Raw genomic sequence first — 13332 nt, 5'->3', positions numbered from 1 at the left:
TTAAGAATACTGCGAACAAAATATTAAAAACAATTTAATAATTGCTAGAGCGTCACAAAATATTAAATGAAGATTAGAAATTAATTAAATCGCTCTTTAATGAATACGTCTCCTAGTACGAGTATGAGTGTTTGTCAGTTTCTATACAAGTATTCAAGTTTATTTATCACTGTACCTCCTGCGCATATAAAGAACAGGCTTGTCAAATTGAGAGAATATAAAATCCGTCATCATGTCTATACGAGCCTAGTAGTAGCTGTGTATTCTTTCACACTATACTATCAATATGTAACGGAGAGTTTTCAAGGTAAAAAACAGGCTGAAAAACTTACCTCCTGATAAAAAGTTCAGAGGTCGACTTCTCCTCCTTCGACCTGAAACAAATTAAAATAACATTCAAAGAGGTTTTTAAATATGATTTCATGATAAAGATACTGCTAAAGTTACTCGAGAACAATTTATCAGCTCTTACGGCAAGTAATGGTTTCTCAGAGACGACAGAATGTGTTTTAGTAAGCTTTCCGTAATATATTATTTCTAGGATACCCTTTCCTCTTGATATACTTTCTTGAATTTCCGTGTGAATATTTTATACGTTTATAATAGTCCTTGTTATACTATTCTTAGCCTAAGTTACACCACCTTAACTTTAACCGTAACTATCATGTAGGTACAAGTACGAGAATAACCGGTGTTTATGTATAGAGTTCTTACTTTAACTTAATTGGTTAAACAATAATCAATAACTTAATATTTTAAACTATTTTATAATGTTTATACGAGATAATCTCAATATCGTACGTAGAGTTAGAGTCAAAACTTAAACAGAAACCATAATGTATATGTATATAGTACATAATGTGAAGTTTATGTTGTTGTTATACTTACATGGGAGAATAGGGACTAAAGTTAGTAAGACGCCTAACCAAGCGCGGTAATACATCGTTAATCATGTCGCAACTAACCGCATTTTGCCGTCTGAATGTGAACTTTATTACATCTACATAAGGCTGTTTATATGACACTTTCGCTATTTAATTTGGAGCTCTATGGTAGTTGCGATAAAAACCGTGCGCTCGTGATGGTGTTGTTAAACGCCGTGAAAAGGATTTTGGGCTTTATTGCTGTTGTAACAAGGCAAGAATTAAAATGTACTCGTATCTTTGACTTAAAAGTTGTTATGTACAAATCGTGGCTGTTTAGCTGAATACGCATAGATAATATTAAGCAGTAAGTTAAGTTAAAGTTTGCCCTATTCGTGACGAAGAACATTCAGTTGTATGTTTTTCACAGAGGCACAGGTAATATGTAGTGTATCTATCAATTCTAAAGATGTGCAGTAAGCAGCTCGTACACTTTTAGAAGTGTAAGAATATAATCTTGTTGAATTTGTCTTGTTATCTATTGGTTTGACTTACTTACACTGGCCACTAACACTAGAGACATAAATTCGTTCATACAAACATACTTTGCTGCTTACTTAACTGCACTGTACCACGCGTTTAGTAAGGCCTATTAAGCACAGAGAGATGCGGCACGAACACAACGATGCATATTGCGGGCTTCCGGTAGTTTTCCTGTACTTTTAGGGCCTGTAAGCCCATCCTGATTTCTGAAGCATGTATTTCCTGGCAGGAAATTTCTCGAAATAACATACATTCGTTGCGTAGGCTATTTAGCTTAGGGTTTCAATTTGTAACACTAAAGGTGCTTGATCAATAAGATAAATATGAATTAATTTTCTTAGGCTGAGTTGCACCACCTAACTTCTACCGTAACTTTAACGATAACCGGTGCTTTTTGTATGGAATTTGACAGATTTTTTACGTTTATCAAAGTTAAAGTAAGATGGTGCAACCCAGCCTTAATGTGGATAAACCTTAAAGTTTGTAACACCGAACTGGATGACAAGCTAAAATAAAGTGTTCTAAATTAAGAGTTTATTGTTTAAGCTCATTGTTCTAGACTAGACTGGTGGAAACGTAATTTATACTTTTTGTATAATATAATATAATTTTTTACTATCGACATAGTAAAAAATATAATACATATTTATGTATCACAAGCGAATGGCCCAAATAAATATTGAAAAACATTACCCTCCTTCTGACGCAGTCGGGTAAAAAAATAAAGATGTGCGTATTTCCATCCAATAGGTAGCGACTACGACGACTGCTACGAGATTCAGCTCGTAGCAGATTGCTACAATATGCAACAATAGCCCCAACTGTATCGGTTTCGGATTTGAGATTCTAGGAACTCTAGCTCGATCACTTCGAATGACTTCGATCCCTGCCGATCGCCTGACTATTGTGATGAACTCACTTCAACACCTCGAGGGTGGCCGCCGGTCGCCCCGGGCACGGTAATACTATCTATACAGTATTCCAACTCGGCCATATTTTTTAAATAAATGTCAACAGCCGAGCGATACGTCACCCTATGACAACATGCGATAGGGCTGATCACCTGCAGACCCTATTTTCACTACATCTGCCTACTTAGAATTTCTATCTAGTTTTGTGAGTGTATTTTGTGATTGTAATTTTTTATTTTATTTTGACAAACAAAATACTTTGTGAATGAAATAGTATAAAAATGCATGTTGTCTTGTCATTAGTAGATTTAACTAAAAAAAAATATTTGTGTTAAGATTTAGTAACAAATCTTATAAATTTGCGACCATAAAATGTATGCTCCTCGACCGAGGCGTACAAAATGCTTGATTTATTATACAGAGTGTTGGGTAAATGGGTTTATAAGCAGACACTAGCCCATGTTAAGGTGTGCATATAAATGGTATGGTGAAGTCAGAAATTTTATATCAGCATTTTAATAATTTTAATTTTCATACAAATCTGATATTATAAATTTTATTTTGTATGAAAATTAAAAAAAAAATTATTCACTGACTACACCATACCATTTACATACAATGTTAATATGGGGTAGTGTCGGCTTATAAGCCCATTTACCTAACACCCTGTATAAATAGGTACTTGTAATTTTTTTTTATAAAAACAACACTGTTTACAAAACAACACATCGTCAGTTTATCACTGTGGCACATTCGCGACACCCCCGACTTTTGCATGTCGAGCGCATACCGAGATTTGAATTTCGAAGGAAAGCTCGCGTTTCGTCCGTTTACATGAAGTTACAATACTGTATGATAGTATTACCGTGCCCCGGGGCCGCCGGACTAGCGAGGCTTGCGTGCGCGTGGTTGCAGACGGAGGACGCGGCGGCGCGCGCCAAGTATAATTATTATACTCGTATTTTGCGTTAGGAGGGGATTAACAGGATTATTAGTTGTAGAAATAACTAAAAATCTTTAGAAAACCTGGAAAAAATGCTTTAAACCTTCGATTTTCTCTAACATCAAATGAATTAAAAAACACTTACATGATAATGTAAACGCAAGCAAAGCTAATTATAATGTATAGTTTCACACCTCGACTAAGTTTCTGACGAAGCATGATTTATTGAACTGATAAGGGTTATTAGGACTTTTGCATTTATATCTTTTTTTTTCAAGTAGTTTTACAGCCAATATCTTTTTTATTATGTAGTTTGGATAACCACCAATCTCTTTGCTCCAATAGTCCAGTTATTTGGCACAAAATAATGTACTTACCTGGAAAGTTTTCCGGGACATTTATAGATTTCGATGTGTCCTTTCTAAATCCGAAAAGAGCACATCGAATAAATGTACCAATTTTCAAACTCCCGGAAAACTTTCCAGGTAAAACTACCAAATAACTGGACTACAAACTAAAAGGTAAAACTAAACGGAGCTTTCACGTGACTATAAAGAATAAACATACTGGCACTTGTCCCGGGTAGGATTTGAACCCTTAACTCCCATTGCAGTCAGAGTTACCAGACCATACCATTAATAAGTTACAACGTTTAGTAATACAGACTAGCATAGATTAATTGATACCGCTTTGTATCTGATTGCAAGCTTGTTGAACTATTAATTGGTTTCGATATTCCAGGAAATCGTTAAACGTTAGTTTAACAGAGCACTGGTTTCCGGGTGATCAGACGATCTCTCATTAATTGAACATTAATAAAGCAAATTTTGTTATACGAAAACTACGCACAACGTTGTCCGATACAGACACGAGTGCATACAGTTTTAGGGCTCTTTTTCACGGAGACATTCCGTATTTTGTAGGAACTGTTTTTAGCTGAATCCCGTTTAGCGAAAATGCTGTTTGCAGATGTCTCGCAAAAAACGTTCGAATATGGAATTCGAATTTTAAACACATTTGTGTTGTTTGTGTGTTCACACGACAGTCCAGGTTTGCGGGATCCTGTATAAAACCGGATTGCCTAGTCTCTAGATATATTGTTTGCAAAAACTTAGAACTAAATTAAATAAACTAGCCATACTTTTGTGAAAAATATCTCAAAAGTTTTATAATATTCTCCCATTGTACAAGTGGTTTAATGCGGTTGTTTCAAGGCTTTTAACTTTAAAATGTTAAGTTTATCTTCCGAGTTAGTTCCTTAAAGATTACACAAACAAGACTGTTCAATTTCCGACCGCCAACCGAGGAAAGGCTTGCTTGATCTAGAAAAGCAAATGGAAATAACAATGTGGTTAATTTTCTCTTATCATCCTGTCCCTTACTCGTACATTTAACCCTACAACTTAACCTTCTGTACAGTCATTATAAAATAGACGTAATTAAGAGGGCCAGAGAAGTACAAACATAATGGTTATTAGAATTATTATTCTTTTGTGTGTTTTAACTTATTATAAACTCGAAAGCTATAGAGGGCATTTTTTTATTGTCATTGATTGACTCTATATTTTCAGTTTGGCCCTAAGGTTGACTGGAGGAAAATGCCTTATGAACACTGTTCTATGTGCATATAAGTTGAAATAAAATAATTAAATAAATTGAAATCAGAAAATTGGGTGTGTTAGGTATTTTCGTTATTATTATTTATTTGCCAGAGAGCAAAGCTATTGAGGAGGGTGTCGAGGAGAGCCTCCACGTTGTCACACAATATGAAAAGTCTTGTTCAATTCGGAAATACTTACTAAAACCTTTTAAAAACAATTTACTCGGTATTATAACATGCCACGTTTATTACTTGTCTACACTAATATTATAAAGAGGAAAACTTTGTTTGTTTGTTTGTTTGTTTATTTATTTATTTATTTATTTATTATTAGGCATACACAACAAGTAACAATCACAAATAATATATAAAGAAAGTAACTTATGCTTAGATCTAGATCATCACTCAAATAACGTGTACACACAGCATGGTTAAAATATTGCGTAAACAGTATTATATTGTCTTAATTAACAGTAATAAACAGTAACAAATAGGTAACAATACTAGCTATGTCAAAGTAATGCCCGAAGAGGAAGCGCAGTAGAGGATCTTTTTGACGTTGCGACGGAATCGGACGTGCTTAGGCTCGAAAATATCGAGATCTAGTGATGTCGATGTTTTGCTATCGTTCTGTAGCAGTTCATTGTAAAGCCGACACATTCGTACTACTGGGTTGAAAAAGGACGTGTTATTCTTGAATACTTGCAATACAAATGTCTTTTTGCGGTTTCTAGAAAGAATTCTGGCGTTAAAGTTAAGCAAGGAAAGCAAAATAGGGGAGTCAAAGGCAGAGTGCAAAATCTTATGTAGGTGAAGAAGATCCTGTTGCTTTCTACGCACTATCAATGGTGTCAACTTGAAGTGGCGAAGCCTGTCCTGATAGGACACCAGTTTTCGGTGGAGTCCGGCTCTGAACGATAAGATCCTGAGGCATTTTTTTTGTACCCTTTCAATTCTCTCAGAGTGAACTGTGTAGCTGGGTGCCCAGATTACAGAACAGTATTCTAAGCAGCTTCTGACAAGGCTATAGTAGGTATAAAGAAGACTTAGGTTGTTCTTAAATTGTTTGGTTGACCTAGCCACGAAACCAAGCACTCTGAGTCCCTTAGATATGATATGGTCATAATGATCTCTGAAGGTGAGTTGATCGTCAAACAATACGCCAAGATCCCTGACGACTGTCGACCGATGCAACTTATGACCATCCAGCTGGTAATCGAAGAGGACTTTGTGTTTTTTTCTTTTAGTAAAAGAGATAATATGACACTTACCAACGCTGTTTGTAATGAATAGGCTCAAAAACTACTGGACCGTTTTTAAAAATTCTTTCACCATTCGAAAGTTACATTATCCACGAGTTACATAGGCTAAATTTTATATTGGAAAAAAATAGGGTTCCGTAAGATATGTAGATAAAGTAGTCCACGCGCGCGAAGCCGCGGGCGGAAAGCTAGTAAGTTATATACATATCAAAAGCAATATCCTACATTGCGGTACCTACTTTTACTTCAAAGTAAATGCTAAGCTACGAGCCTGCAATCTGCGATAGTCTAAGCATTAATTTTATAGGAGGACTGGGCTAAGCTAATGGAGGGATTAGGAAGAAGTTTTATGTTGCTATACCTACTGACTGTTATAATAACAGAATTCTGCTACAATCTTTTAGGTTATACTCGTAGCTAGTAGCGATATAGCTAAGCTTAATTATTTAAGTGAAGCAGTAAGTAATAGAGTAAATGTTTTAATTTTCTCATAATAAGGGCCAAATTACAAAGTATTTCATTTTATTCTTTTTGTAGACATTAATGATAGTAACAGGGTTTTATCACCACTTGACGATACGTATCTGAACGTATCTGTCAAATAAACTAAAACTTTGGTTTTACAAGTTTCATTGACCGAGTACGAATGCATTGATGTGTGTAAATGTGTTCTAAATCAAAGCACAACAATAGGAAGGAAATTTGTCTTACTATGTACTCTTTTCTACTGTAGCACACTGCGTACGTACGGCACCTAAGATTCCACAAGAAAACTCAGTCCTAATGGAAATGTTGCCAACAAATCGGCAAAACATTTTTAGACTCAGTCATGTTATGTTACATGCTGGATGCTCGCATCAAGTATTCTGTGGACCATCTGAACCATTTCTTAGCCATTGCAATATTCTGAACACTGACACACGATTTGTAAGAGTACGAAACAAGAACCAAAATAAGTAACCTACCAAAGTCATGTCGTGTTTCGTTGAGGGTTTTAATATGACTGTTGAATTTATTTAAAAATTGTACAATTAGTTCGCGTAGGCTATAACCTCATTTTCACCTGTGGTAAATTAGATAGTCATCCCCCTGAACTGGAGACTTGACGATAATGATGATTACCTAAGACTCTTGACAATTTTATTCATCAATATTTCAAAAATGGTAGGAATTGTAAATGATAATTTCTCGTCAGAAAATCAATTGAGAGTCGTTACATGTATTTAACTTTTGTATTTCGTGACTATTGACAAATTGCGGCAATTCATCGGCAGTCAATCAACTACATAAACTAGTACTATCGGCAGAAGAAACAGGGTGCGGTGCTTCTGCCCGCGAACAATGTGCGCTGATTGCGCGGCGCCACTCGACGCGAATTCTAAACTGCTTCGAAGATAGGTACAACTCGGTCTAACTTGCTTAATACTTATGTGACACTTTTAGAGGATTCAGGAATATTTGGTACTTGATTTTGAATTATTCAGCGAATTCTATATGGAGAAATTATAAAGCTATAAACTCCGTGTAAGATCTGCAGTAATGCTACTCGGACTGCACTGCAGATTTATATTATAGAAAATTAAAAAGACACTACGTAAAACGCTCGCTTATTACCACGGGATAATACCTAATTAAACCACTTCTTGAACGAGAAAATAGTTTATACCTACTTAGTTGCTTAACTACTTACTTGCTCGTCGTTAGTGGGATAAGTGCTAACCGCGGGTATACATATAAATTAACGAACATGTATTATCTGTTTGTACGTAACTATACTGAGGCCTCACCCCGACCTACCCTTATCTTTATTCACTTCCTTACAATTTAAGGAAGTACGTCGACAAAAACGCTCCTGAATCTCTCGGATAATCCATTGTGAGACTTACAGGCCCTTTACTCAGTCTTACATCTTTGGTTACTCCATTGAGATGGGTTCGCTTAGATTAAATGTTGAAGTAATTATCAAAACTACATAATGAAAACATTCTCTAAAATGTGGGATGTTGTAAACCACGCACACGAGTGTGTATTTTACTAACTAAATCAAACTACAAGTTTTAGTATGTGCTTTAAACTTTAGAGTTTAAAGCATTTTAGAGAAGCAAATAAACAAGGTGGTTTTTGGACTAAAAGCACAGATTACTAATAAGTTACTATAAAAGGCTTTCACCTGAGAATCGATAAATCAAAAGTCGAGACCATAATACACTGGCCTGAAAAATTAAGTTGGTACTATCGCAGTGACCTCAACTTTCTCTAAAAACTTTTTATTCAATTCTAAAGAGACATACTTCAGGGTCAACTTTAGTCCTTGTTTGTTTCCAAGTTTGCCTAAGTTTATATTTATAGGCGGGGACTGTATCCTACCTGCGGTACTTTGACCTTTTCATAAAAGAAAATCTGAGGGCACTGACATTTGCTTAGGACACCATACAATTTGAATAAAGCGGCAGAAGCTATTCACGGCGGCGGGAAGTTCACACCAGTTTGGGGGCAGAACATCAATTGAATGTAAATGTATGATGTATTCATAAATATATTTTTAGGACTTTTTGAAAAGTAAAGCGTTATGATAACATTGCAGCAAGCCCACGTGAGATGTCATTGAACACATCCACAGCCAGACATTTAATGAGAGTGTAACGGGGAAATATCATCGCATTCAGAAATTCATCCTATTTGTTAACATTATCATTATTTTTATTGTATGTAAGTATAACTCGAAAGATATCTTTTGATTGATCCTGGCTGAATAAGCAAACCGCTCGAATCGATAAGAAAAGATACATTTCTATTTCTAGTTTAATTCCAAATTGAACGAGTTTGGATGCCTTTTAGACCAGAGATCGATAACGTCTCGACTTCTCTCAATGAATCCGTCGAACGATGTCTGTTCGAAGTCGTTCAACTTTTTTGGGGTGTGATATTTTATGTCAAATACAGACGCTTTATAACCAGCTCAAACATCTATCGCCGCTGTTTTCTAGAAATTATTCTTTATGTGGTGTATTTAAAAAATATTTATTTAAAGAGATTTTAATAACTAAATGAAAGCACTAAACAATAAATTAGGTATAAAGTTAACGTTCACGTTAGCGGCTAATATTCTCACAATGATTACATCCGTACCTCGAAACTTTGTTCTTTTGTTCTAGGTAAATTGAATCAAACACATAAGTAAATGTTTATGCGATACAAAGTTTAGACAAATAAACTCGGTTGCCAGCGGCAGTTTTACACAAATTATGCTAAAAGAGTTTGTCATAGCAACCGCGGAGTAGTATTCACAATGTTACGATAAATTAAAATGAAAGTATATGTTTTTACACGACTGCACCAGAAGGAGGTTATGTTTTTTTACCTTCTAATCCGTTATGTGCGTTTTTTTATCTATATAAAATCATAGCACAAATTCTGATTATGTCAGAATAGTCAGGAAGATTAATGCTTCATACTTCAAACCTACTTCACGATACTTTGTAAGATACGAAAATTTCGCCTTAAGCTTACGCATGTTATACAGGGTGTCCCGTAATGTAACGTCAAGCCGGAACTGGGTGTTGAGGCAAGTTGTGCTGGTTATCAGAAAAATATAAAAAAAAATCTATGTGGCATATTTCCAAAATAATAGGCATTTAAAAAAAATGTTGACGGCGGACAGTTGCTCTTCCAACTTGCCCACTTATAGGTTCCGCGTCGGAAACTTCACGCGATACGTTTTGGTACGGCTAGCTTCATGCACGGCCTAGCTGTATGTACAGTACAGCACGTCAGATTATAAAGTCTTGTTGCAAAATAGCACTTAATATTACGACATAAGATGCGAATACTTAACTAGATGTGCTCGTCCTCGCCAAGGTACTTACTTCGAGAGGTAGAGGACGCTTATGTATCAGGCAATTGGACATGTTGACTCGGTACGATACGGTGACGTAACATTTACTTTTCTCCTCCTCCAGAACTTATAAACTTTGATACCAGTATTTTGATAATTTTTAAAAATATGGGTGCTTTAATATAAACCTGGTCATAATAATTTATTTTAATAAATAAAAACTGTTCGTTTCGGTCAAATGACGTCCACTGCTGGACAAAGGCCTCCTTCAAGGTTTTCCACAATGCACGGTCCTGCGCTGCCCTATCTCTACTTATAAATCCTATAAATTTATGACGTTCTTTCTAATATGGGAATGGTGAATTCTAAATAAACAATTATTTATTAGTCCAATATTTTAAGCCACCTTTAAAATATCATACATTACTCGCAACAAGAGATACTAAATTAAGCACACGAACTTTCCAGCAGGTGGTACTAAAAGTTCGCGATAAAAGCTCGCGCTCTCAGTAGTTAGTAATTGTTACAGAGCATGGAACAATACTTTTTATACAGAGTTAGAGTACTCCGCCACATTCCGTCCACAGTTAGTTATAACATACTTAACAGTTGTTAGTGATTTTTAATCTCGTTCGTTCGTTCGTTCGTTTCAGCCGAAAGACGTCCACTGCTGGACAAAGTTCTTGAGTGGCGACCACGAGCTGGAAGACGTAGCGTGGGCAGGCCTCCCACTAGGTGGACCGACGATCTGGTGAAGGTCGCGGGAGGTAACTGGATGCAAGCGGAGCAGGACCGGTCTTTGTGGAAATCCTTGGGGGAGGCCTTTGTCCAGCAGTGGACGTCTTTCGGCTGATTTTTAATCTGTTTAACAAAAAATCATTTGATTTTTGTCGATCGTGCTTTGTAAAAGTATTGAACCTTAAATTCAAGTTATTTACATGACATTAATTTAAAAGGGATGTGTAAATAAATAGATATTTGAACTTGCTATGAGTTAATATTCTTAGCTTGGCTTGACGCACTACCGTGTATCTTTCCTATTATTACATATTATGTATATTGTTAAATATGTCGGTAATGTTGAAGTTCTGCCTCTATTGTTTAAGTTGGCAGGTGGTGAGAAAGCTCATAATGGAAAATGACGATGGAAATGTACTTACATCATAAGTCGACAGCATATCAGAATGTACGAGTATATTATTGTTCTAAATTCACATCTATTAGAACAATATAAGAAAGGTAACTGTACTTAGCTTGATGCGTCATTGCGTCGATGTGAAAATCATTGGGGAAACAGTAAAAACACGGAATATTAACAAAACTATTTGCACTAGCAAGGAGTTCTTGATTAGTTATGAAATCTCTTTTGTCGGTTATAAGGTAAAATAGTAACTTATATTGCACATTCTAGTTACCTACTTAGATTCAGTAAGGAATAAAATCAAATTGGTAGAAAATCCAATCCATTAGTAGGAAATCCCTATTATCCCCATAAAGGTTCATGTACACGCCGGTTTTTGTAGAAGTAACTTCGTACAATGATATACGTGGGTCGTCTGCGCTGGAAAACATTACAAGGGTAGCGCAAATCTACTCAGCAAAAGGTGTTTAATATGTTTACTCTATCCTACTCTTTTACTCATGGCAGCGACTTAGTGTGAAGAACAGGGACGGGTAAAACGAAACGTAAAAATCTTTTGCAGTCATTACGGCTATTAATCTCAGGTTATCAATAAATTAATAGATTACGAGTATATTATAACGTGGCAGAGGCAGATAAGACTTTATTTCCTACTAGCGGCCGCCCGCGACTTCGTACGCATGGATCCCGTTTTACCCCCTTCATCTATCTTACGCGGTTTAGATATTTCGTACAAATGTTTTTTCCCGCTAACTCCCGTTCCCGTGGGAATTTTGCAATATCCTGTTGTAACTAAGCTTTAAGTTTACTAAGGTACCTGCATGCCAAATTTCAAGCGTCTAACTTAAGTGGTTTAGATTTTTCATACAAAAGGATTTTCCCGCTAATTCCCGTTCCCGTGGGAATTCCTAAGTATACTATAACCTGCTCAGGAGTATGAAGAATAATTGTACCAAGTTTCGTTAAAATCCGTCAAGTAGTTTTTGTTTCTTTAAGGAACATACAGATAGAAAGACAGACAAAAATTTTACTAATTGCATTTTTGGCATCAGTATCGATCACTAATCACCCCCTGATAGTTATTTTGAAAATATATTTCATGTACAGAATTGACCTCTCTACAGATTTATTATAAGTAGGTATAGACTAGTGGCTAGATTTAAAAAGCAATTTGAAAATTAAGTAGGATTCTAATGAATATAAACATACAAATTAATCTTTCATCTTTATAATAATTTAGTATACCTAGATCACCGAACGTAAAATAAACTGTGTTTTCTGATTCAAGTTCAGAAGTTTATTTACTTTTGAACTTGAACCAAAAACACAGTAATAAAAGGTATAAACTACGAGTATGTATTATGATAAGAGCATGTTAAATATTTTAATGCATTTTGATAGCGTAGTACAAGTTAGACAAGCTTCTAAGTTACGTACGTACGCTATGACGCGCGTCTGCTGTTCCAAGAGAGTGTACACGGGCTTTATCTCTCCCGCTTGAGGCGACCCGTATACATGACGAGTGCAATCGACGAGGCTCTGGTTTTTAACCGTAACTAGCAATAACCAAGGGTCGTTGAGGATGCTCAGAGACCGACCAACGGCCGGGAACCAAGGGCCCTTACGAGGGAAGCGGAGCGCAAAGCAGCACCGAGGGTTGCGGTTAACGGCAAATGCAAATAAAATTGTTCAGTATAACCTCAATAAGTTATCTGATTTAATTCCCAACAAGATAAATGGGATTCAAGGCTGTAGCCAATGATTAAGGCCCATTGAAAAATGCGATGAAAAATTGTACTGTGAGCGAAGTGGAGCATTGTTCGTGTTCGTGGGCGGGAAATTTATGAGAATCATCGAGAAGTAAAAGTGAAAAAAGATTATTTTAATTAGTGTTGGCGTATAAGAGGCATTTATATGTTAAAATGTTACCGATATAATATTAATTAAATTAATTACTGATAAAAGTATTCATGTTAAAATTATAAGTATCATTGTCCATTTTAATCTCGCTAAGAAAGCTCTATCCCATCAAAAACAATACTTGTCAAAAAAACCAAGTCTCGCAACTCAGTTGTTCTACGGTAAAAAGTTGTGAGATCCATGTAATACCAAGTCCAGGCCAGGAAATCTTTAACGTTTTACATAAATTATTGACTTGGCCATCGCACTAAATAATTTTATTTACACGTGTTTTCATGCGATGGCCAAGTCAATATATTTATGTAAAACGTTAA

The 13332-nt window shown here is 35.8% G+C and overlaps 1 protein-coding gene across 1 annotated transcript in view; it reads right to left on the bottom strand.

The window, feature by feature from the left end:
* Nucleotides 1-13332, bottom strand: part of LOC135086787 (dipeptidase 1-like) — a 229171-nt gene that overhangs the window by 103817 nt on the left and 112022 nt on the right. Inside the window, exon 2 of the mRNA XM_063981579.1 lies at nucleotides 333-374. Within this exon, the coding sequence (XP_063837649.1) occupies nucleotides 333-374 (42 nt within the window). The remainder of the gene's footprint in view (nucleotides 1-332; nucleotides 375-13332) is intronic.

This window comes from Ostrinia nubilalis, chromosome Z, assembly GCF_963855985.1.
Source record: "Ostrinia nubilalis chromosome Z, ilOstNubi1.1, whole genome shotgun sequence".
Classification (NCBI taxonomy): domain Eukaryota; kingdom Metazoa; phylum Arthropoda; class Insecta; order Lepidoptera; family Crambidae; genus Ostrinia; species Ostrinia nubilalis.
Note: the sequence above shows the minus strand (reverse complement) of the source record. Positions and strands in the feature narration are given on the sequence as shown.